General features: G+C 47.9%; 1 protein-coding gene across 3 annotated transcripts in view; it reads left to right on the plus strand.

Moving 5' to 3' along the window:
• Window positions 1-26,909, plus strand: part of LOC144162378 (receptor-type tyrosine-protein phosphatase mu-like) — a 193,380-nt gene that overhangs the window by 121,428 nt on the left and 45,043 nt on the right. For all 3 annotated transcript variants that reach the window (XM_077692880.1, XM_077692879.1, XM_077692881.1), the window contains exons 2-3: window positions 15,943-16,046; window positions 23,866-24,089. In XM_077692880.1, coding sequence (XP_077549006.1) covers window positions 15,962-16,046; window positions 23,866-24,089 — 309 coding nt within the window. In that variant the 5' untranslated portion in view covers window positions 15,943-15,961. The remainder of the gene's footprint in view (window positions 1-15,942; window positions 16,047-23,865; window positions 24,090-26,909) is intronic.

The following is a 26,909-nucleotide window of genomic DNA, read 5'->3' on the forward strand; positions in this document are numbered from 1 at the left end:
TAAGAGTGTTGTCTTCATGGCTCCTTTAAGAGGCTTCACCCCTAAAATGCTAGTTTTTTTGTCCCTATACCAGTGGAACCAACTTCACCGCAAATCCCGAACAAATAATAAAGATATTACGGAAAACAGAAGAGGCAGTGGCGGCTCTGCAGCCACTTTCCGGCAATTTCTCTATGACGTCACGGGATCTCACTTGTACGATTGGCGCCCAACGACCTAAGCCACCGCCAATAAACACGACTAGGCGATTGTAGTGGGACCTCTACTTCCGTTTGATCGTATATCACTTGAATGCTAGGCCGCAGATAACACACTGATAGCTAGCTTTTGCCCACATTACGCAACTCTGGCCCCCATAATACGTCACAGAAGTGAAAAATTTGAAAGTTTTCAACAGTTGCGGTTTTTCAGTTGAACAATGCCTCTCGTGCATAGAATGGGGTGAGTGAGTTATCAAGGGCTAGCTTTTTCGAATTAAATGAAGCTGTATTAGGGGCGAAGCCCCGTAAAGGCTCAGGCTGTCGGCGTCTCATGTCGTCGTCGCAAGCGTCATCTCGTGTAGTCACTGTACTAAAACACCGGAACACTCGCTTACGCCTCGCGCTAGAACGCTTTGGGCTTCAAAGACACGAGAATTTTACAGCAAAGCTGTATACCTCTAGACCCCAACGGTTTCATCTCCGTGGGCAAAAACGCCAAAGTGCCAAGAATACACTTATACACTGTATGCTTTGCCCCTGCCCAGATTTCCCGTTGGTGGAGATGGCCGGGGATTTTTTTTTTCTTGACCTCTTTAATATTAAAGCCACTCATACTCAACAGGTTGTGCAGAAAACAGTCAGGTTGCTCTTGAGGATGACACACTGCGTCAGAAGCACCGTTTCCGTGATGCCACCACCTTAGAAGTCGTTGAGAATCACCGCCCTCCTCTTCCACCGCGAGGGCATTGCGCCGCGCTATGGGGTAGGTTTATGTGAACAGAACTGCTGGCACACTGGGGCTATGCGCGCAGTGCTCACGAAAAACCAGAAACAGAAACCTGGGAGTCATGCGTACAGTGATGGAACTGCGGTTGACCAACTAGCCGCTGTTTCGAGTGTTTTCGGAGCAGTTTACGCAGCGGTCGGCAAATTTGAATTCCGTTTAACGAGAATCGTTTTACAAAACCAACCAACTCGGGGGCAGTTGTTACGTTTGAGAGGTAGTTCCGTTTAACCGATTTCCACTTATCGAGATTCCACTGCAGATAGAGTAAACTACTGTTAAGACGGACTCGAAGGGACAGTGAAATTTTGTTCGTATTATCAGAAACTCGCATTAAGCGGACGTTATTTCGCATTGTGCGCGTTGCAAGAAGGAAAAAGTGTTCTTCTTATCCGAGTTCGTCTTAATGAGCGTCTACTGTACTGTAAACACTCGTCATAACGAAAGCATGCTATTCGAAGTTTTTCGTGATTCCCAGTGCATCCTGTTAAGGGGATATAACCTTCGCTTTTAACGAAGTATTATTTATAGCGAAGCCGCTTTCCTGCCCCGAGTGCTTCGTTAAAGGAAGGGTTAGCTGTGTATAAGGAGACTGGCCCTCCAGTCGAAGTGTTAGAGAACATCTTCGTTTTAGGTTGTATTGCGTGTGTGGGACTGCACTTGTTATTATAATTACGCGCAAATTTTGCGATGATCCAGGCCCCACGTTGTACGACAATAAATTGGCCGCGTATCTGCTCGCGCGTCGCTGAAAATGTCAGAACACGACAGTCTTCCGCCGCCGCTGCCCCGTAACTGCCTCTTCTCTATACCCCAACCCCCTCACAACCTCTTGCGGTAACATGTAATTCAATTCAATTTTACCGTGTTCACACTGCTGACGCGCCACCTGTTAGGACATTTTGTTAAGGTTGCGTCTAATCTCACGGCAGTTTCTATAAAAGCTGGCTAGCTTAAAATTTGCTGAATAATATTACGTCCCAACGTAACCAAACGTAATATAACCTCACCGAACCGAGCGTAACCTATAGCCAAACGTGTCATAACCTACCCAAACCCAGCCCAACTGCAACAAACCTAATCTAACCCAGCCCCAGGACACAGAACACAACCTATATTAAACGTAATTCAATCCATTCTAGAAATCCTGTTCGTCGATCTCTTTATAAAGTGAAAACCAGAGTTAAAAAAGGTATTAACAAAATCACGATGACCGGAAAATTCTGAAAGCTAAAAGAAAAACATCGCAATGTCGGAAAACCAAGTACTATACCACAGCGCTACAGGGGCGGCTGAAACACGGCTTTGTAGGGAATATTTATTCCATAGAATCTCCACGTAGCGTGCTTAGCCAATGAGAGGCGACTGCCGCGAGAAATTTCTGACGGTAATTCTCATGGTTGCCGGGATAGTAGACACTACCTTTTGTTAATGTTTGGCGCGGCGCTTGAGCAACGAGCTCCAGGCGTGCGCGCTAGCCCTTCTTGTATTGCGGGGTTAAAAAATCGTTCTATCGCGTTTTTTGTTTGCTATCGCAGAAGTGGCCTCACTTCATTTTAAATTGAACGAATTGTACTTGTAGCTGCTATACATTGACGCTTTGCCACAAGTATGCCTACTGCTTTCATTTTGCTGCGCGATGTTGCTAGGTATGGTATACAGATTTAGTAGCCTGGAAATGTTTTGCCTGTGCAAACGCCTTGTTCAAGGATGATGAGAAAACGTGGCGCTAAACAGATCAGCGAATTAGAGTATATAACCGTTTATTTGATTGCCCCTCCCTTTTTTCTAGCCCCGGCGAGACCTGTGCCCTCTGACGAGAGGCAAAACTCCGCCTTGTAAATACATTCTCAATAAACACTCTCTCTCTCGAAAATAAGATACGACAGACGCAGGCGCCAACTTCCAACTGTTGGAAGTTGGTAGTTGGCGCCTGTGTCTGTCGTATCTTGTCTTCGTCCACGTCTGTTTAGCGCCGGGTTTTCTTCTCATTCAAGTATGAACCAACCTCACTCAGCAACAAGTTCTGTCTTGTTCAACAATTCATTTGGCGTTTGGCCGGGCAGTTGAAGCGGGGGACAGACAAGGGGACACATAGACCGACACTTTCGCGCTTACATAAAAATTTACCATCCACTCCTAAAGAAGGCTGAGAAAAGCGCGAAAGCTAAAAGTGCGTCCTATCACCTCATACGACAACTGTAGCTTTTCTGCGTGCAAAACATTTTACAGCGAAGCTGTATATTGTTAGGATACTGTGGAGGTGTGTCCGTGGGCAAAATGATCGTCGAACCTTCAAAGACGCCAAGTCGCAAACGCAGGACGAACCCACGCGATAATTTTTCGTGCTCTAAGTAAAGGCATCTGTACGAACGATCTAAATGTACACCGATACATGGTTTACGAGATAAAAGTATACAATTGTGCTCCTCCTTCATCGATGCGTGTGTTGTTTCGTCTGAAACGTTCCTTTTTGACAATTTCAAGTGACCACTTTGATAGAATTGAAGAAGCGTGGTTTCACGCAAGCGGTGTGAGCTTTTCGGTCGACCAACTGGTCTACGGAGAAATACATTCGATTGCTTACAGGACGTCATTGGTCCCAGTCAGAAAGATTTCGCTTTAAAAAATCTGTTCCCTCACAAAAAAGAAAAAAGAACACCACCCTCCTTTACAAACTGTGTGTATATGAGCTATTCTATCTGAAGGGGTCATAAATACAAAATACAACCTGGTTCAATTTGAATGAGCTGGCCTTCGGCAATTCGCGCAGCTGCTTTTCAGCCAGGAAAGGCGTTTTTAGCCGAGATAAAGCACAAGAAATGTGAAGCTTTTAAAATTCGCGCTACGTGACGTCAGCATTGACGCCGTAGAAGGGAACACTAAAAGCATAGCGATCTGCGTGTTAACTGTACTTTAGCACACAAGTGACATACGGTCAGCCACGGGCACATTACCAGTAAAAAGTAACAGCGGTGCAGTTAGAATTAAGTTACAGTGACAGAAAGTTTGAAAGTAACTTGTTACAGTTACTCTGAAAAGGTAACGCCGTAGCTTTTCCGCTACTGTTGACGCTTTCGCTTTAAAAGTTTAGCGCGCGTAGCATACACCGTAGACGGCGGCAGCGCAGAGGTTCTTTTCCGTCTGAGCCCTTTTCCTCTGCGGCGCGCGTGGCTGCAGATCCCGCTCCCTGCGTCTATGGCGGGTGAGGGGGTGCGGCTATGTATGGGGGCTATTTACATGTCTGCGGCCGGCGACAGCGTTCATCGTCCCACATTCGATGACCGCTCGGGCGGACCGGCTTGGTGACACTGCTCGTGACCCCGGCTTCGTGTCGCGCGTGAGTGGAACTCACCCAGTCGCACGCCGTCCTCCCCTCACCCTATCGTTTCACCCACGCCTTCTTCGTCATTCGCATCGGCGAAGCGCAGTTCCTCCGTTTGAGCGACGCGGATCTGCTTTCGGTTTATACCTCGGCGCACTTCGGTTTGTCTAAAGGGCGTAGATGGGGGGCTAGTTAGCACTGCCTCATACTGAATTGCGCAAACCTCTATGTAACGAATTCCTGGATTTAACGAAGTTTTTCAATTCCTCATTGCCAGCCCCATTGAAACCCGTTTGTTCGCGACCTCTACGTAACGAAGGCGTCGCGACCGTTAACCTTGATGTAACGAATTCGCTACGCTGATGAGCCATTGTGTTCCGCACTCTTTCTGAAACATCGGCTGGAGAAATGCACTAATCTAGCAAACTTAGCCCGCACTGCAAACTACCGTGTGTTTCTATGTGAGTGCGGTGTCGGTTGGGCGCTAGGCCTGACTGTCGGCGTGTAGTCGCGCGTCTCCACTGCTATCTGTGGTGTCGGTTCGTGGGTGATGAGTTTTGCTGCCACAAAACGAAAAGTTGTGTCTTTTCGAGACAATTTCGCCGTTTTAAATGCCGCCTCCGCCGGCGAGAAAGAAGAACGTCGGTATCCGGTACAGTATCCCGGCTAGCACCCCCTCACCATTTTTGAGTGCGGAAAAGGGCATCAAGTTCGCGCAAAGGCGCCCTTTCAGTGTATAAGTTTGTTCCTTGAAACGCGTTAAGGCACCGAAAAGTTTCAAAAGTGATACTTTGTTACGTTTGTGAACACGGGGGTAAGTGGCCCTGCTTCTTAAAGTGTCGTGTAGTGCCTAACCTCGTGGGAAAGCAGCAGGAGCAAATCACAGTTATTCATCATCATCATCATCATCATCCTATCTACACCCACTGCAGGGCAAAGGCGTCTCCCATTAATCTCCAATTACTCCGGCACTGTGCTTTTTCCTTCATTCACGGGAGCCTTAACTTCAAACCTGCATGTAACGAAAACCTGGATGTAACGAAAAAATTCGAATTTTTGTCAACTTCGTTATATCCAGGTTTCACTGTACCAAGACAAATGGGACGACAAAGGGACTAGACGAGGCGCAATCATCCCAGCTTCGTTCCAGTACATTTGTCGTCCCAGTTGTCTTGGTATACAGCGCAATTCAGTACGAAGATTCGTACTGTCTCTAATGTTGAGCACAACTCAAGCCCACCGCTCCAGCGAATTTCGACTGAACTTCGTCGATTATGTTTTAGATATTTAACCACTCCAATGTGAACTCGGCGGGGATATTCGTCCGCCCTTGCGTAACGCTTGATGAGTCACGCTTTCGCAAAGTTCGGCAGTGCCGTTGATAAAATGCGCTCAGCACTTCGTAATTAGGTGCAAGCATTCTTGTATTACCCCTAAAAAACGTTTCCTCAGCAGGGACCGCGTCCCTAGCAGTGAAGCACTCTTTACGAAGTCTCAGTAATGAGCGTTTGATAGCGATACATGACATCTCGTGGGGGTATTTAATAAAAGGCCCCAGTGCCTTCTCACGTTGCTATCAGACTCCTTATAAGGCGCATAGAAAAAACTTCTTCCCAGCAATGCGTGTGTGTAGAGCAGTGAAGCTGACTTTACAGGGACTATGTGTACAGCAAAGCGGCTGAAGCGTTGAATCACAAGTCCACTTGGGAGTCTCTGCAGTTTTCTTTTTGTTGCTTTGCAGGGACGTCAGAGGGGTTAGTTCCTTATCGAAAAACTATAGCAAGTCCGTTCCGCTTGCAGTCTGTTCTCGGCGGTCGCTGTTTGGTTCATCTTCCGAGCATACCCACTAATCTCCGTTAGTGGGTATGCTCGGAATTCTTGGCCAATATTCCTAAGCAAGCATGGCCAACATTTTCTTGGTATTAAACGCAGAGCATCTCATTCACTCGCCTTGTCCCTCCTCGCCGTGCCAGCTGCGCTCTCCGCCGCTCACCCCCTCTCCTCTCCGATAGCGAACACTTTCTGGCGAGGGCCATTGGATTGGATTCGATTCGATTGGCTTGGCTTAGATTGGATTGGATTTGGATTGGATTAAAGTGGATTGTGTTGGATTGTGTTGCGTCATAGCCGCGGCACGTTGCGTCATAGCCGCGGCAGACGCGCTGGGGCCGGCGCATGTGCAGTACTCTCTCTTCCGCGGTTTCCTCTCCTTCGGGCGCGCAGCGCATATAACCGGTGTGCCGTTTTCCGGCGAAGCAACATCCACGCTTGGCTCAAACACCTAGAGTCCACGCCGCTTTACAAGTACGCCAACGTCGTCATCGACTGGGACCGGCTTACGCAGTCCCCTCAACGTTATGCGCGCTATAAAACGCGGTCCCTTCGCCGCTCCGCCCATGCGTCGCATCTACACAGGGGTTCCCGCGAAGGGAGGTGGTAGTTTTTTTTTAACTGCGGACACGAAAAACAACGGTTCATGATGCCATTCTGCAGTGTGAAGGGATGACGAGGGAGGATGGAGTCCTGGCTATACGTGGACTACCGATTACGTCGACAGAAAAGAAGTGAAATTCAAAATTGAGAACGGCTTTTTGCCTTAGCGACGATACCTAATAGACTGTCAACTGATCTTGAAACAGGCGCCTATTAATTAATTTCACGAATGCTTACCCAAGTGATAGATGTATAAGCTTTCGCACGAAATCAAACTACTTTACCCCAAATTCAGGACCCGAGTTTTTGAACACGCGAAAAAAATATCCCGGTCAATCTACACTAACCTGAATCCAGGGGAGGGGCGAAGCATGCAGTGTATAAGTGAATTCTTGGCGCCTTGGCGTTTTCGCCAACGGGGATGAAACCGTTGGGGGCGTAGAAGTATACACCTGTGCTGTAAAAGTCTCTTGTCCTTGAAGCCCGAAGCTCTCTAGCGCGAGGCGTAACGAGTCTCCCGGTGTTTTTTTTTTTAGTTCGCGTTACGAAGCGCTCCAGCGCGAGTGGTAAACGAGTGTCCGGCGTGTTATTTTAGTACGCGTTACGTTCTAGCGCGAGACGAAAACGAGTTTCCATATGTTTTAGTACCATGGCTACATGAGAAGAACGACGATTACTACGACGACGATGACGACGACAGGAGACGCCAACAGCCCCAGCCCCTGAGGGGCTTCGCCCCTAAAAGTTGACGCCCTTCTGTTGCTGCGAAGGCGGGGGACCAGGGAAGATTTATTGGAGCAGACGGGAATTGTATATTACAACTTAACTGTTCATTGTTTAATTATGAAAAGTAGAGGAAAACCGGCATACAATGTTAGTTGTTTTATGGGCTAATTGTCATATAATTGGTTTCGGGACTGTTCCGATAAACAAGAGTTCCAGCCGTTGTTTGTAACCATATTCCCCTCCGCATGGCCATGCATTTACAGCAGATGGGAATTCTGAAACGTTAGACTAATTTAGACTAACTAATTTTCACAAGTAAATGAAACTCGAAGTAATTATACAGTCATCTTAGGCACCAATTTCAGTGTGGTTTTTTTTTTTTTTCAACATACCTATATTCGATTGAGAGCTACAGAGCATCTCTGGAGCGATCGCGTGCAATTCTTTGTCAACGCGGCGCGATAGACTTCCGCAATTTCAGTCAGAACCTAGCGCAAGACAGTTTCGATGTAAAATGCACGGTACCCTAGCCTTAGAACACTTCGCTGCAAGAGCCGCATTCGGACGACTCACTATTTTGCTACTGGGCTGCGGTCGGCGCAGTCAAGGCACGCGCCTGCGTGCTTCGCGCGATCTTTGCACACCGGAAGGTCGGCTATTGTGCCAAGCCCCGGGCATCATCACACTCCAAGGAATGGGGGTGGGGTGGTAGCCCGCAAGGGTCGGCGCATTATAATGACGCGGAAGGGAACGGACAACCTTCGACCTCGCGGCTCGCGCGGATGATTGAACGAGCGTCCGCTCAGATGCGCGCGTGCGCGCCCGCCTCCGCGGTCGGAACGAGTTACGCTCCTTCAAAAGAAACATCGCTTCGCGAACGCAACGCGGCAGTCTGCATATTTTCGAGCCACTTCCTGCCTCGGCGCGTGTGACCTCTGTGACGACCAAGATCACCTCACACTAGAAAAAATGAGATGAGTCTAAACTGCGCGGGGCTATTTCTTTATCGTGTCTGGAGTCCGCGGCCAACGGGCGAAACCAATTAACCCTAACGTGGCGTCTGGCATGCAGTTTGAGGAAACGCCTTGAGTGACCTGGTTGCCCTATGTTGGTTTTAATGCACGCTAAACTCAATTTCGGTGCTATGCGTGGTGGTTAGAACCTGTACCACGCGAGACAAATTGCTTCCCCGAGTGCTAACGACGCCGGTATGTTGTGTTGCAGGATAGGTGGATAGTGCGAGGCTTATAGCTTAACCAAGGTTTTTAACTCGGAGATCGAGGTCGTCTTTCAAATGTCTATGGATGGCGTCGATATATACTCGTGGTATGACTATGAAGGTAGGAAAGGGAGTTAGATCGTTTTTTGTTGCCAAGAAGAAACCACACCATGCCAAAGCGAGCACGCAGCTATAGCAGCGTTTAAATTTGGTAGCTTAAATTACCGGGCATTTATATCCGAGTAAACGAATAAATATGAGCGCTGTAGAGGAAGGCTGCGAATTCGTTCAGACAGTCGTGAGTTCCGCGTAGGCTGGTATACCCTACGTCCAGGCCTGCAAAACAACATTCTACATTTATCTTGAAGCCACCGAAAACAGGCGAAAATGGCGGAAATACACATTATCGTTTGATTCCTCCTTCAGACGGCTCAAGAACTCATAATACGTATGGGATCAATACATGTGTTGGCATTCACACGATTTCGGGCAGTTAAACGTATACGTGGAGCGTATTATCGTTTACTAGACGCGCAGTCGCTACATTTCTGGAAAAGCAGAAGAATTTGCATTAAATTTGCTTTCCCCGACGCCAAGACTGCACTCAATGAACGAATGGCGGTGCCGTAAATTATTGTCTGCAAGTGTCCGAACACTTTGTGCGTCAACTGCTGCTGCTGTGTCACCCATTCGGTGTCCGTAGGGCGTACGAACAAAGAGGACGCTTTAGCTGCAGTCATACAGTTTCATACTAATATATACTAGACGGAAATCTGGCGCCACTGTCTAGCGATCCGTGCTTCAACGAGCGCTCCGGGCAGGCACGTTCCACTTGTTCTTAGCATGGCTCATGAACAGGCTGGAAAATTGCCTCTGGCTGCGAAAACGCAACAATATTACTGTACAAAAAAATCAAGTTTGTTTTGTTATTATAAAGTTAAAGCTCCAGAAAGATTTATTTGTCAATGATTATTTAGAAGCATCGTGCGAGATGAGCAAGAAAAAGGTGTTACTTTTTTGTTGATTTTCGCTTCGAGACAAAGAAGCCTAGGTTGTAGCCAGCCAAGCCAAGTAGGCGAGGAACGTCGCTAGTTGCAATGGCGGCGCCCACGATGGCCCGCGATTGCAGCGCCATATTTCCCTGTAGTGTATATTTGTATGAAACTCTATGGCTCCAGTACCAAGCTGTACAGCGTGAGAAACGCCACCTGCTTTCACGCCGAGCAGACGACACCACCGACAACGCATTTCGAAACACGGAACAGACGACAGCAGACCATGGAGCGCGCGGGAAAGCAGACGACACCTTTCGAAACTGCGTCTAGTAGGGGCGCCACAGACGTTCGTAGCATTTCGCAATTACAAATGAAAGCTTCATCGTGTCTCCGTATCCTAGTAGCCCGTTCATAATATCGTCATTGTAAAGAAAAAAGGCGGAATGAAAAAAAAAAAAAAAAAAACAGACCAAGAAGAAGACAAAATTGCAAACTCCGATGACCAAGGCGGCGAGGGATCTCGAAATTCCGACGTCCCACACGAGAGAACGGCTTTTCTGCGAACTCTGACCTCCTGAAGGCTGTAGCGTAAGACGGTAATAAAGAAAAGAGAACGCGGAGGCAGTGTTCAGAGGCGCACGGCTCGGTGGCGCTGAAGGGATAACCGCTGGGGGGGCCGACGTCGTGTGAAAGGTCGTATCGTCTGCCCATTACTCGACTCGTCCCATCACCCCCTTCCCGCGCATGCGCGCGGAAGCGGTACTGTAGAGCATAGTAGGAGCTGAGCGCTGGGGCTCGGCGGGTCCAAGAATCACGTATTTGCACTTAGCCGCCTGTGTGGCTCGATCACCCTCACGGCGGCGGAACGCCGCCGGCTTTCTTGTGGCGTAGTTGCCGTTGTTACGGTAGTTTTCCTTCGGGCTTGTTGAGTGGTCCCAGTCTACGACTCTGAATGGCCCAAGGGGCGCTGGCGGAGGAGGGTTTTGGGTGCTAGGGCGACTGTGAGAGAGGGCGCAAACGGTTAGAGCGCGTTTCTATTGTTTTTGTGTTAGTGTTTCCGTTTTTGCGGGTCGCCGACGAGACCGCACCGCGGGCTCTTAGCCGCGATGACGGTCGAAACAAAAGTTCGTTGTTGCGGCGCGCAAGAAGCGCTCTGCATTCAACTTCGCCAGTTGCGTGCATGGCCCAACGACACTCGCGGTTGTTGCACGGGAAAGTTTTGCGCTAAGGTATCGCGGCAAAGGTGGAAGGCGTTACCATAATGTACGGTCTATTTTTGAGTACAGATAGAAAAAGATAGAGTGAAATAGAGAGAGGAAGAGAGGATGCTGTTTATTACACAAAGAGAAAACGCAGAGAGAGAGAGAGAGAGAGAGAGAGAGAGAGAGAGAGAGAGAGAGAGAGAGAGAGAGAGAGAGAGAGAGAGAGAGAGAGAGAGAGAGAGAGAGAGAGAGAGAGAGAGAGAGAGAGAGAGAGAGAGAGAGAGATTTCTGGTGGAGCCTATGTCTGAAGGACTGCTTGGCTTCTTGGTAGGTTTACAGGGAATTGTCTAATCCTGAGGTGTCATTGATGTGATTTCCTAATGTGGTCCACTAGAGCTCTTCAAGCTCCTCAGGGGGTGTGACCGAGAATTCCTTCCAGCTAGGAGGCATCGGTGGCAGTAATTGGTTGCAGGGAAGATCTCAGGTTGGCGTCTATGCTTGGGTTTGTTCATGGGGCGTGTTTGGAGAGAGGTGCCGACTTGCGTTCGCCGACATCCTACCCCGCGGGTTAAGGGAAAAATCCCGGGCAATCTCCACTAACGTGAAACCTGGGGAGGGGCGAAGCATGCAGTGATAAGTGTATTCTTGGCGCTTTGGCGTTTTTGCCAACGGAGATGAATTCGTTTGGGGGTACAGGTATTGTAAAAGTCTCTTGTCTTTGAAGCGCGAAGCGTTCCAGCGCGAGGCGTAAATCAATGTTCCGGTGTTTTTAGTACGCGTTACGTTCTAGCGCGAGGCGCAAACGAGCATCCCGGTGTTTTAGTACCGTGACTACATGCGACGACGGTCGGTTACGACGACGACGACATGAGATGGCGACAGCCCGAGCCCCTACTAAAGGCAGTCGATTTGTAGGAAGAGTAGAACAAAAAAAGAAGATAAACCAAATTAAATAGCCTTCTGAACAAAAAAAGAAGATAAACCAAATTAAATAGCCTTTTGCTTCGAGGTATTGAATAAAGCGTTAAACAATGCCCCCTAAGGAGATGAACACACTGTCGCAGCGGTGTCAATTGATGTTCTGCCTCCTCAAGATAGTCAGACAATACGATTTACACTGAGAAGAGGAAGGATTCTATGATCCAAGGACTTTGTGTAACTTTTCCAGAGTGAAGACGTTGTCTTTTGTTGTAGACGGAATCTTGCTTCAGGGTAAGCAGAACACTCAATTGTCACAATATGAGTTAAGTGTAAAAAGGTTGAACGGTGGGCTAGTTGTTTGCTATTCATAAAAACAGCGCACAAACTAGACAGGACGAGAACACTACCAGCACTTGTTGTGTCTTTTTTAGTGTTCTTGTCCAGTCCAATTTGTGCACTGTTTTTACAACAATGTGAGCTCGAAGGGGGTATCTACGATGTAAGCAGGAGTTTGTAAATGCTGCGTTATAGGCTGCACTGCAAAATGATTTACACCATGTCTGTCTTACTAGCATTGTTACGCCCTGTCAAAAAACAAGTTAAAACACCCTTCGGAAGGGTGTAATTAGCGATAAAAACACCATTTTAAAGGTGTATTCTTTTTTTGCTATGGTGTAAGGGTGTTGGTTATAGACAGTGATTTACACCCTTAAGGGTGTAAATAATCTCACAGGGCAGTGTATAACGCTCCCGAAAGAAATATAGCTGGCCTGACCCTGAACAAACCTCCTCGTAGAAAAAAAGGTGGCCGGGAAAGCCATCTCTCCTCCGCCCCCCAACAAAAATGGCCGTGTGTCACCTCTGTCTTGTAGTCTCTTTTGCCGCCCTTTCCACGTAACACCATCTCCTCTCTCCCCATGCCACCCCTCACACGTTTCGTTTTAAGTGCGAATGCACTTCTTAAGCGAGCCTGAAGCGTCCGCATAGCAACAGCTGCGGGTGCGCGCGCTCCTCGTCTTCCTTGGCAACGGGGGGAGATGGGCGCGCGCTGCCTGGCCGCTGACATGGCACATACCCACGTGGGGGATTGGCCAAGAATCGGGCGTGAGAAGGGCTAATGCACCCGCTTAAAGGAGTACTGACACGAAATTTCAAAGCTGAGATCCGCTCTAGCAATCAAGTACAACGACAAGGTGTCTGTGAATAAATGCATCTTTCTTTCTTTGTAGTTGTGTGTGTGTGTGTGTGTGATCTCTCTTTCGCGAACATTACCGAACCGCGCAAATTCAACTCGTGCATTCGCACTTTCACATTCTTCCCCTCGGGGAAATGCGGGGAATTTTTTCTCCCGCTCGTCCCATGATGAATACAGTGGAGGTCTGTTCGATTTTATTCATTTTTCCCGCGTTCGAACTGCTTACGCGCCATATGTCGATTTCGGTTGTTCCTAAGGCAGTTCGAACGACATCTGAGTGTTTTGCATTTATGTCGCCTCTCTCCGACACCGTTATTAACAAGTTGTTGTTTTTTTCATTTGCTAACGTAAAAACCGATTCAACGTCTATTCATAAGTACAAGGACGCTGGTACCCTCGCTGATGTACTTACACTTTCCTAATATATGCCTGAGGATTCTGCTGAGCCGATTAATGCGGATATGTACGAGCCACTCTAGCAGTTTTAGTAGTTTTGTAAGTTTAAGCGCCAAGCACAACTTCAGAAAGAAAGGGGTTTTGATAGGACATGGGCGCCTCTTTCCTATCAAAATCCTTTTCTTTCTGAAGTTGTGCTTGACGCTTATAACTCATGATGCCATATCAACTAGCTCGCATCGACGCATTAATTTAGTAGTTCAGAATGGTCTTGCCCATATATACTTCAAGCATTACCTCACCTATTTTTTTTTTGGTCGGGCGGTTGATTCGAGTAACCCAGACAGACAGCATAATTTTCGCGTTCACGTGTTCCTAGAAAGACTGTCATTTAAAAAAAAATTGTGGTTGATTCCTCTGTCATAGGAATCGGTAATACACGAAAGGGAAATGTGCAGCGAAATCTGCAAGTGAGCATTATTTGCGGGTCGGCGGCTGCCTTGTGGGTGTGCTTGCCGAGCGACGGCCTGCTGGGGGGTCGCTCCGGCAAAGGTGTACTGGCGTCCTTTCCGTGACGGATATGACGTCAGGGAAATCTTGGTGTGTCCCGGCATAAATCACTGTCGTGTTAAAATATAAAACCCGAAAACGAACAACTCAAAGTATAACGTACTCTTTATTACTAAATGCTTGCTTCCCCGCAAGAAGACCCTATGTGCAGGGGTGCACCCTTTAAAGGCCGCTTGCTTCGTTGCACTGGCGTCATTTCCGTGGCGGATATGACGTCACTCAAATGTTTGTGTATCCGGGAATAAAACCTTTCGTGTTAAAAGAATATGGGGATGTGGAGTGAGGAACAGGCCGGACGGCCATGGGTATACGTACTACCTTAAGGAGGGTACACAACAACCATTGTCGGCGGTAGTGCACAACATGCGCGTCTCAAGACATCCGGGGATCAGCAAAGCAAAAACAAAAACACGGCGAAAAACCAGCTTGAGACCGCGGGGCGAAAACGCCTCGCGGAGCGCGCGGCGTCGGCACAAAGGACGCCGAATAACGCGCCCGAGACAAAGGGTAGACGCCTGGGAGAACAATACCGATGCATTATACGAACGGCAGCAGCTTTCGCGGCACTGACGGCCGGGCAGCAAACGAGTATTCGCGGGGAAAGGCTCGCTCAATTCTTTTGTGCGCCCGACGACGAATGACTTAGCGCCGCAGGCTCACATGAGCCTACGTACGCATCAGAAGACGTCGTTGCGGGCAGCCTGTTTTGCGCCTTTTTTTATTTTCGCTTCTTTCGTTGAGGAATAACCCCGCTGATTGTGGTGTGCTAAGAAGACGCATGGCCAAGCCAATGCAAGCCGAAGTGAAACGCATTCTCCGGCGCTGGTGCAGCAGAAGAATTCAGCATGCTGCGGAGTCGAGAGTGCAGGCTGCATTGACTTTAGTTACGGTTTCTATCGATCTTATCTTCAGTTTACATCGACTTTAGTTTCCATCGATTTAGTTGCAGTTTTCATTGATCTTAGTTTGCATGGATTACATTTGGTTTGTTTCCACTGCTATAGTTTAGTTTCCATTTATTTAGTTTCAGTTTATATTGATCTTAGTTTGCACTGAATGGGTTTAGTTTTCATCGATTTTAGTTTCAGTTCCCGTTGATCTATATTCAGTTTTCATTTCTTCTGGTTTGCACTGATTCGGTTCAGTTTCCATCGATTCTAATTTATCTTTCTATTGATGTATATTCAGTTTTCATTGATTTTAGTTCGCGCTAATTTGGTTTAGTTCCAACCAATTTTAGTCTCAGTTTTCATTGACTTTAGTTTCACGGAGAGAATCACGGGAGCGCCTTGAATTCGGTATCACTGAAGTCCCCTAATCGGCTTCTAACGCTGGGATAGTTCGTTATTGTTTCAGTTAGTCGGTTTCCTTTGTGTGTTTGTTCGTAGGGCAGTTCCGACCACTCGGGCCTGGAAACATTTCTAGTGCGCTTTGCAGACATTGCTGAAAAATAAAACCCCGAATTGGCCAACAGTTTTCGTATTCCGTGTCGGAAGCTTTCTTCTTTTAAAATCAACAAACTAAAACGTAATGTAACTTCATGTGTAAGTGCGAGTTATGAATGGACGTATACTTTGTTAAGAGGGTCTCCGTTTGGAGGAAACTTTGGTAGCGCATCGAGGGCACGGGGAAAATGTTGGTATTTCTGAAAATTAGGTTTTGAGGTCTCCGAGAGAAATGACAGATGGTTTGGTTGTGCCAACGTAGAAAAAATCGTGTGAAATCAGCGTACATTCTTGCTTATAGAGCGAATAGGGGTCTTATAACTCGCAGTTAATTTATTTCAAAGGTTAGCGAACAATAAACTCTGTTTCCTCAAAACGCAGCACAAAAAACGCTGTTTGCTGAGGAACACAATTAGACCTTACGACTTCACAACCACTTAGGCCTAACGTAATTAGGCCTACACAATTCCCCCTGATCTGTGCAGTGTGTGGCGGCTTAGCTAATGTTCTGGACTTCTTTTGCTCGTGCAGGAAGCCCAGGAGCTGGAAGATGACGAGCGTGGCCAAGCCCGAGATCGGCGCCAATGGAACTGGAAAGCCCGTCGCCAACGGCAAGATCGCCAATGGACACGGCGGTAAGCTTCACAACTACGAAACCCTCGTTATAGCAAAGTCCTCGGGACAGAAAATCGGCTTCGTTATAAGCGATAATTTCTTAAAAGAGGGCATGATGGGCTGGCTCTTTATACACTGCAGTGGGGGCCGTGAACCACTTCGGGGGAAGCGAGAATTCGAATGAAGCGATTTCGCTGTAACATGGTTTAAAGTAAATCCCACGTTGGGGTGGTTCAATGGCTCATATTTAGTCGCTACAGCACCTGGGCGAACAGAGACAAGAACGACGACAGGACAAGGCGACGGGACAGTGCTTGTCTCGCCGTATTTTAAAGCGAAGTTTTCTATGTCCCAATAATGGCGTATGTCGCGTCGAACTGCAGGAAAGCCAACTTTCTCATACGATGATGGTGATCTTGGGTAAAAGGACAGAAAAAAAAAACGATTTTTGTGGTCGGAATAGACCGTGGGTCCCGGGCGTTATGAAGCCGAATGCTATCCAATTGTGCCACTACGACACCGTCGAAGCAGTTTAGGTGTAGAGAGGTTCATGGACGTGCAAAATTAGGCAGAAAAGTCATGCAGCCTTCCGTCTAACGATGACGATGGTTGACCGCGAAGCTTTCTTCGTGCGAAATCAAACGGGGAAGGGTCAAAGTCAAAGCCGCTGCGATCAAAAGTCCAAACTACGCGCGAGTCAGTCGAAGCTCAACGAATCAAAGTCCAAACTCAGACGGCGAAACATTCCCATTTCAACCTCCGTCGTCGTTCGACTCAGGGTTGCATGATTTGCTGTCTGTGTTCGCCTTCGCGCTGATATGCTGATATGACTGACAAACTCGCCCAACAGCATGTACTTTGGCAATGGCTATGGTATTGTTGTTCTGAGCCTGACCTCGCACGTGACCGCGAAAAACAAACTACTGCTGGGTGGGGGAGATTTCTGCGTGACGTTTCGCAGGTGGCATAAGTTAATCCGTAGACTCCCTCCCCCAACCCCCGGTCTCTCTCTCTGCTTGAGTGGAGCTTTTATTTATTTATTTATTTATTTATTTCAATTACCCTCAAGGCCAGAGGGCATTGCAGAGGGGAGTGGGCGAGTGGGTTTTAGCCAGGTGAACCAGATGATGATGATGATTAGTGGCTCTCCCCTTGAATCGGGGCGTCGGTTGCCAGCAACCGACTTGCCTGTTTTATTACGCTTACTTTCCCCACTCCTAGCTAACCTAATAGATTTGCTTCTTCCTCCCCCATCTCGCCCTCATCCCTGTTTTAAACTCTCATCGCTCCCACCCCCCCTTTTTTTTCTCCCCCCGTTGTTCTAATTTCTCATCCGTATGATTACTCCGCTTGGGTACCCATCCCTTCCCCACTTTTCTTCCACCACCACTCCAGTCACATCTACGTCATCTCTATGGCCTTGAAGTTGAGGTTCCCCCTCGCCATTGGGGGAACCTTTGGGGACATTAGGGACTAGAGCACCTTGATTCTACTTGCGTCAAGCTGTCTGCAAAACACACGTTTCGATCAGTGGATGCCCTTTTGGGTGTACCTCGCACCACGAAATTACTTGTTTATCCACACTAGCTGCCACCGTAAGCATACGAGGTAAGTTTTGCAGTGTAGCCGTGAGCGTTAGTTTTGGCGGGTCCCTTCGGGATTGTGCTGGTTGTTGGCATCCAAATTTGCAAAAAAAGAAAGAAAGAATGCTGAATGTCCCAAGTGGGAGCTGTCGGAAAAAATAGCGCACTTTTCTAGAACACCCACAGCAACTCTCGTTTGTGCACTCGGTAGGCCTAACGTTTACGTTTGGGCTGTACGGCGCGAATCGGTACCTGCTGCTTGGCGTTCGCTTCGACCATGTCGAAATGGAGCGATCGAATGGACGCCGGCTTCATAACGCGAGGGACCCCGCTTCGACTTCTGCCATGGGAAGCGTTTCTTTCTTTCACTTCACCCACAATCACTCATCATCATCGTCAGACAAAGCTGGCTTTCCTTCATGGCGTATTGGTGTACAACGGCATCAGTGAGGACAATAAAGCTTCGCTTTAAAATATAGTAAAACCCTGTTTCTTAATCGTACATCTTCATCGCATGTCTTATCTTATACCTTAACCTTACACACTTTAAAAAGCACAGCCTGCTAAGTTTCGTTGGTGATTTACATGATTAACGAATGATTGTGCTCCAAATTTTTCATTCAGGCAGCCTAAGTTCGATACAGCAGTGGTAGCGGCCTTTTCATCCTATTCGGAATGTGTTCAGCCACCACCAGCAGCTGTGTTCACTCTGATCTTTGGATAACTGATACATTAATACTTTGAAGTAAAGTAAACATGTTTAGTTCCACTGAACAGTTGAACTAAACATGTTTACTTTACTAAGTTGAAACTTACCTGAACTTTAGCTGAAATGTTAGTTTTGAACTTTGGCTAAAAGGTTCACCTATGTAGTCCCCACGCACGAAGAAGGGAGCATCGCCACAAAACAGGCTAAATCAATACGCAGCGACGAAAGGACGCGCTTTTGGATTTGTTTTTTCGTTTGTTTCTGCTCGCGATTCCCAGTTATCAAGCTGTTTTTAGACATTTACCTCTGCACATCGCGATCAGATCTTCTGGCTTTAAGCATTTGTATGCCCTCATCATTTATCTTGTTGGATACATTGTTATGATAGTAAGATATGTGGAATGATTGGTCTTTACTTTTCCTAACCTATACACACTCGCTCTTAATTTTTGCGTTCCCTTTCAGGAATAGTCTTTTCCAAAAGACCTGTTGTGCATTTTATAAGAGAAACTATATAGCATCGGTGGTACCATCGCAATAGCTGAAGAAATCGTTTGAAATGCCGTAATTGATGGGCCATGTGTATACTAAAGCGGCATTTAATTCCACCATTGCTTTGGGCCTACCAATCGTGTACGGCTTCAAACGCCATTTTAGCGCGGCGTTTGAATGCTAAACTGCGCATTTACGAATTTAACGCAAACTGCTCTCACGCGTCATATTTGCACTTGCCGATCTTAAGAGGTGTCGTGTGATTGTAATGGCGCTGTTGGATAAGCTGTTGATATATATGTCGTAAAAAACGAAGAAATGCATTGAAGATCTGTTGTTGCCTGTTCACCGAAAAAAAAAGGTATACCGTATTTACCCGCTTAATGATCGCACCCCTGAAATTTGTCGTCAAAACTCGATTTTTTTTTTATTTCCCGCGCAATGAACGCACCCTGAACTTGCCGCAGCAGTATGTGGTATGTGTGCCAAGTCTAGCTGATGATGATCGTGCTTAGCTCCGTTTCCTTCCCTTTCAAAGCGGACATGGCTACGTTATTGCCGCAGACTTGCCGATATTAGCGATATCGGCAAGCATGCGTTCAATATTGTGAGGAAGAAACTGTCACTAAATGCACAGAATGTACTCACAAGACAAAGAAAAAGATGCGCTCAGCTTGCTGCCTCGGCCCCCGTGTCTGTTTTGATGTCCCGCACTGTGATAGAGGAAGCCACTTATTCGTCGCCCTGTTGTCACCTCGCAGCAAAACTCGTTCCGCCGCGTTCCGTAATTCATGAAAACACTGCTTTGTGCGTCACTCTGCAAAGCGGCTGGCCGCGGCGTGCGGAAGTTTATTATGTTTTTGTTTATTATTTTCATTGTGTTCGTAAGACATACCGTGAAAATTTTGACCCGCAACTTGCTCGCCTTTTCTGTGCTCGAAAGTTTTTCGCCAAAACTTTACCCCGCGTAATGAACGCACCCCTAAAAAAAGGGCGATCATTACGAGAGTAAATACGGCATTGTGTACTAGTGAAACCATTAACAGCTATCGCTGGGAAATTCCCTTGGGAATCACCCGGAAGCCACAAAGCCGTTGTGAACTGCCAAGATTCTAGTAACACCTCTCGCCGTCCGATCGTATAAAGACGCTCTCATCCGGTTGAGGCCGCTAGAAATGAAAAGGCCGTTCAGAACAAGATGAATACAGCCCCAGCAAGGCACCTAAAAAGCGGGATTTCCCCACGTACATTGCAGCAAACTTTTTTAGAAAGCACTGGAACTGAGGAAGCCCTTCAACCGGAATTGTACTTTGTTCTGCAAATTCCCTGCACTACTGCACAAAGCTATATACGGCTACCGGTAGTCGTCAGAAGCGGGAAGTGTGTGTTGGACGACAGCGCATAGCGCGTCCGGGCAGTGACTCAGCGCGCGTTGATGGATGTAGGTATTCGGCTCCAGGAAGCTGCTTTCATGCGATAGCATTGGTGGCTCGGGAAGCTTAAAATCGCAGATTGCACTAGGAGTGCAAGGCTGGAGAAACAGCAGAGCGGCGGCCCCTCTCCCTACGTCGGACACCCAGCTGTTGCATCATCATCATCATCAACAACAACAACCCACTAAGTCCGCTGCCCGACGAAGGCCTCTTCCACCGACCTCGAACCGCTCCTGTCCCGCGCCACTCGAGTCCATTCTTTCCCTCCGAAATTCCTTATTCCGTCCCTCAATCGAGTAATTGGCCTTCCTCTTTTTCTAGACCCGTCCCTCGGTGTCCACTCTGTCACCCTGGTAGTGCAGCTGTTGTCATTTTGCCTAATTACGTGTCCAGCCCAAGCCCATTTCTTTTTCTTTATTTGAACTAGGATATCTTCTACTCCAGCTTTTTCTTTGATCCAGGAAGCTCGGTTCCTGTCACTAAGTGTTACTGCCATCATTCTGCGTTGCATGGCCAGTTGAGCCGACCTGAGTTTTCTTTCAAGTTGTCTAGTAAGGCGCCAAGTTTTTTCCGCTCAATATGTCATCACCTCACGTTTATTTCCGAACTCGCCGCTGAAAGTTCTCCATGACTGGCAGTTCCGGATCGTTTCGTCCGCAGGCTTTCACATCTCTCCCAAACTGGACCGCGGTAGCACGCGCTGGAACCAGCGGCCAAGTCTAAAGCCAACGTCCGCGCTACGAACCAAAAGAAAATGCTGTGCGCCAGGAATGCGATGATAGCTGAAATACCTCTGCACAGAGCAGTGCACTCTGCAGGCCGAGGACAGGATGTTTTGTCCAGGGTGAAAGCTATGGTAATCCCGGCCTCTGTGAAAACCTTCTTTTTTAAATTGCACACCATTGCACTTCCTGTGAAAACATGGATGGAAGAGCGAGGTCTTTTTGTTGCTTGGAACAACTTGTGCGTCCTCTGTCAAAAACCTGAAACTACTGAACATGTGTTTATGGAGTGTTGAGATGCCATTTTCTTCTGGGACGTCCTGATGAGAACCATAAAGAAGGAGTATCCGGTGATACCCCATGGAATCAGGCTCCTCGGTGTAAATAACGAAGACGGCGTACCGCATGATATGATTATCCTTTTAGGATTGTATAGCATCTGGCGTTCGCGAATGGCGGTGCGCCATGCGGATGTTAATGCGCAAACCGTGAGCGCATATTTAAGGGAAAAGTGAACTATTTGTGTGAACTGTACAGAGTGGAAAATCCTGACGCGAAAATCTTGCCAGTACTCCAAAAATTGACATCATTTGACGTTTCTAGTAGTTTCCGCCAACCAAAACATGGTAGGCGCTTTTTATTACATCGTTGACTTGTAAAGACGTAAAAAGAAGGATATAAAGACAAAAAAATGTGATGATAGTTCAATCTGATAGTCGTCCGTTTCATAACTCGAGGTATCAATGTTCAGTTCGGACCACGGCAAGCTTTTTTTTTTCTTTCCAATTGGCTGCACATGTTATTGTTCCCCAGCGCTGATAACCCATACCCCTCGGGCCTTTGGGGTGGCCCAGTGATTCGGTTGCCGGTTTCACGGCGTAAAGTTCCCGGGTTCAATTCCATGGACCTCCCTAACAACGGTTTTCTTTCTTGAGGCTTCGGGGTTTTCTGTCTACGACGGACGGATTTGTGTCGGCCTAAACAACTCTGCTGTTAAAACGCAGGAAAGAGTGGATACTTACTTTGTATTTCCCGCTCTTGACTCAAGATGCCGGCAAATGCAACCCGAATTAAAATATACTTGTGGGCTCACAGTTCACGCTTATCATGGATAAAACTGAAAATAGCTATATTTGACGGCGTTAAGGCGATAAAACAGACGGATACAATGACAAATGCGTACGGGAAATCGACTCGACTCGAAGGCAAAGGCACAAAACTCTGAGGACGCTGCATCGTAATAAACCTGGCCACCCTAGCTGCCCACTCTGCGGTCACGGGTACCCTAACAACCAGCACTACGTGTGGGATTGTGTAGAGATTATGCAGACAAGGAACATATACAGAGACTCCCTTTTCCGTTCTCCTGGCACTTGGGCGGAGTGGTTCGACGTCCCAGAGGAACCCCAAAACACCTAAACAGCTCAAACTTGCTCTCCGCAAGCGCACGAAAAGCACCGGCCGGTACTCACCCTCAGTCGGACACTTGACCACCTCCTCATTAAGACTGACAGAAGAGGAGCACTGGGAGGCCCTCCTCCAACACATTGAAGAAGTTCTTGGGGGCGACTGGTAACAGCAGCCCCACTTCCCTCCCGGCAACGCAGAAGCCTTTACAGAAGGGCAAATAAAGATGATTCTCTCTCTTTCTATCTCTATCTCAATCAGTGGCTCTTGTAACGACGCAACAGCATTTGAAGAGTGAAATAGTGACGAAGAAATCCCACCTGCTACATTTTTGGAAGACCTTAGAGGGTTCAGTTGAACTAAAGCCATCCAGTCCTATTTAGTCCCATTGGCCCAGGGCAAAAACGAAGCCCAAGGCTGCACTTTTACGCGGCGTAGTTTTACTACACAATAAAAAGCCCTGGTAGATTTCACTTGGTGTGACACCCTTACCAACTTTTACGCGCATTTTTCTGTCTACTCTGCTCGATCGGGTGCTACGTCACGCGCTGTAAAATGATTTACGCCATTGCTGTATGTAACTAACACCCTTCCACACTGGCAAAAAACACAATAAAAAACATCCCTTTAAAGGCGTGCTTTAAAGGGCGTTATCTGCCACAAAACACCCAGTAGAATTGTGCTTTCTAGTGTTTTTGCTAGGGTGTAAGGGTAGCTACAGACGGTGAAAATTCTCCTTAAGGGACAGACAACCGATTTTTGTCGAGTATATTTTCTTGATTCCAAATGAAATAGCATCACTTAAAACACCTTAACCCAAAACGGGTTTGCTGAAAGCGCCCTAGAACTTTTCAAATCGCAGTTTTTTGATCTACCAGCCATACGTGTCCCGCCAAGAGGAATGCTGGCAACCATGACAGGGAGCCGTGCGGCAACACAATTTTAACTGCACGTGAGATGAAAAGAGGTGTCTAAAAACTTGCACCCGTCAAAAACAACAATAATGTGCAACCTTTCCTGTTCCTTTATGCGGTTTTTCAATCACGCGTTGAAATCGACGGGATTGTTAGGACGCGCGTGGCCTCCGCCATCTGCTGCCGGCGGCGCGCCGTTGCCGATCGCGGAGGCCACGAAACGCGTAAGATAGTGTCACGTTTCGACACTACGTGTTGCCACCTTTCAGATTTCGGAAATTTTATCCCAGAATTAGAACTATTTCCGCCGGTTTACTTAGGAATTCTTTGCATTTACTCAAGTATATAAAACGCCGGCTTTCATATGAGGTAGAGGACATGCACTCTGCTAAAATCGGTTGTCTGTCCCTTTAAGGGAGTAAATCATTTTACCGTGTAGAATCCTCAGGACGCGTTATTACGGATAATTCGAAGTTCGCTTGCTTTGAACATTAATTCCTATGTGAGGGAAGAAACGTCTCGTGTGGGAACAAAACGTTAGCAAGATGTTTGTTCCGTTTCTTCTCCCCTTTCGCGAAGGCGGTGCCCCCGTGGTCCGGACTCCGTCCACCGAGGCGCCTCCCTCGGTCGGCGGCCAGGGCAGCGTCAACAACAACAACGGCAGCGGCGGCAAGGTGACGCTGGTGATCCACAAGTACGAGACTCCGCCGGGGGCCGAGAAGCAGCACGTGGTTCAGACCGAGGACCTCGACCGATACGTGGCCGCCATGAAGGAGTCCGGAGGCTTCAAGGAGCAGCTCGCGGTGGGTATATGCAGTTGGCTCCCGTTAATACGAAGTTGACGGGTACAGCGAAAAACTTCGAAAAATTACCCTAATATTCTGGTAAATTATTTAGATTGAGATTTCTGCAACTATTTCGGGGAATTAACAAAACAAAAAACTGGGGTTGATTCCTCTGTCGTAAGAATCGGTAAAACACCAAAGTGAAATGTGCAGCGAAATCGGCAGATGAACATGATTTGCGGGTCGGCGGATGTCTTGTGGGTGTGCTTGGAGAGCGACGTCCTGCTGGCGGGTTGCTTCGGCAAAGGTGGTACTGGCGCCATTTCCGTGACGGATATGAGGTCGTTGAAAACTTGGTGTATCCCGGCATAAAACACTTTCGTGTTAGACTATCAAACGCGAAAACGAACAACCCTAAGTATAGCGTACTCTTTAGTACTAAAGGTTGCTTCCCCGCCAGAAGACCCTGTGTGCAGGGGTGCACCCTTTACAGGCCGCGTGCTTCGTTGTACTGGCGTCATTTCCGTGGCGGATATGACGTCAGTGAAATTTTGCTGTATCCCGGAATAAAACACTTTCGTGTTAATAAACGAGCTTGCAACTAACCACCAAGAACTAAAATGAACATTTTGTTAGACCTTGACGAGATAACCTAGAACGAACTCAAGGCGCTCGGGACTAAATTCAAAACAGATACGGAGTCAAAGACGCCAACGTGCTGCTTCAATCGGGAGCGCCAGATATTGATTATTAACTTTGTCGCTTCATGAGCTACGGTGCTGCGGTCTGCTGCGATCGCGGCGATGCTAACTAGTGCGGTGCACAAAGCGGTTTGTGCACTTTAAAAATAGCAAATTCCGTATCTGCACGATTCTAAAACTCCCCCAATCATAACGCGCAGCAACTTTTGTGATAAAAATTCGAAATTATAACTTGACGCCGTTTGTACTCCGCAGATGTGAAAAAACATTTCATGGCGTGCCTGGCAAAAGGCGTTTTATTTGACGCATGCAATTGGGGAAGCGAAAATTCCACGTGTTTCAAAACTTGCTTATACTGTTCTTGCTGGCATTAAAGCCTAAGCGGGTAACAAACATTGGAAGCTGATTCCGGTTTTAAGCCCGAGTCTAAAGCGCGCACAAATTTTAAGGCTATTGTGCTAGATTGGGAAAGGCGATTGCAGGCGTTAAATGTGCAACACATCCGACGTGCAACTAGTTCAAACTCGTTGTAAAAAAATGGCTGCGTATCTGCTCCTTTTGTTGCATATGTCGACGAAAGGCGATAGCCGACTGGCGCCCCTGCCAAGTAAATGCCTCACTTCTCTTTCACGCTGAGCTCTCATGTTGTTCCTCTCCCGTCTCATTCCTCCCACGATAACACGCTAGAGGTTTGCTCAAGTAAATCTAAATTTGCCGCGTTTTACTGCTCCAAGTCGGGTGTCTCGATGCGAGCGCTGCCGTATGGCGGAGACGCGCGTGAATTTAGGCACTCTACTACAACGTTTATAGAACCCCGTTGTGCTACTCCATGGGCGTTCCAAGCAGAACGTGGAACCTACCTAGAGGATCCTTTGGTTGCTATTGCTGTTTGATTTCTTATATGCTGCCAGGAGGTGGCGCGGACAGCAGCAAGCGGCGGTTTTCTGCCGTTCATGTAGTATTTCACTTGCTATCACAAAAACCAAGCATCTATGAATTTTTTAAATAAAGGAACACTCCAAATACCGCTTACGTATTTATTCGGCGCCTTATATTTGCGTAATGTCTTGCCCTTGTTCAACAATGTTGACAAGTATGAACATTGACACCAGACTTAGACGTTTAGATTTGACTGTGAGTATATAAGATTATTGCGCAGCTTCTATTTTACTTTGGCCGGGTGGCTGAATCGAGTCACAGACAGACAGACAGACCAATTGGATTGGAAAAACTTTATTGATGCCTGCAGTGCGCGCTTTCGCGCGTAGACTGGGCCTACGTCGTCCTCGTGGCGGGCGTGCGGCACGGATCCCCGCTGGCCGTTGCCGGCTCCCCGGGTTCCTGCCTCGCCAGCGCCTCGAGGGCCTGCTGAACGGCCCATAGTTGTTCTTCTTGGTTGTTGCTCATCGTCGCGGCCTCTAGTCGCGGCGGTATGCGTCCTGATTTAGCATCGTCTGGATTCTTGATACAATCCCACAACATGTGTGCAAAGGTGGCCGTCTCCCTGCGGCATGTCTTGCACTTGTCGTTCGGGTGTGACTGAGGATACATTCTGTGGAGCAGTGCCGGGCTCGGCAGCGTGCCCGTTTGTAGTTGCCTGAATACAAGGGCCTGCGACCTGTTTAGCCCCGTGCAGGGCGGCGGGAGAAGTCTTCGGGTCAGACGGAAGGCTTTGGTTATCTCGTTGTAGTTAGTCATCCTGTCTCGTGTACTAAACCATAGTGGACGGTCGCCGTGAGCGCGGTCGGTTAGTGCTCGCGCCTTAGCGTGTGCCGTTTCGTTGCGGTTTGCGTTTCTTTCCGACGCCTCGCCCACGTGCGCCGGGAACCACTTGATGCGTACCTTCTTGTTTCCTTTCACTTCTTGTAGTATGCGGACCGCCGTCGGTGCGATTCTGCCCTTGGAAAAGTTCCTTACAGCCTGTCTGGAGTCGCTCAGCACGGTCTGGCAATCCCGGTCTGCGATGGCCAGAGCGATTGCTATCTCCTCGGCCTCTTCGGATTGAGTGCATAACGTGCTCGCTGCCGTGCGGGTGTTTCCGTCGGCGTCGACCACGGCGACGGCGAAACCGTTGCGGGGCGTACGTTGAAGTATTCGAGTTCAATAAAACAACCGTCCTTTTGCGTTCTCGAAATAC

This window comes from Haemaphysalis longicornis, unplaced genomic scaffold (genome assembly GCF_048455015.1).
Source record: "Haemaphysalis longicornis isolate Haplotype H1 unplaced genomic scaffold, Haemaphysalis longicornis Haplotype H1 scaffold_12, whole genome shotgun sequence".
Lineage (NCBI taxonomy): Eukaryota > Metazoa > Arthropoda > Arachnida > Ixodida > Ixodidae > Haemaphysalis > Haemaphysalis longicornis.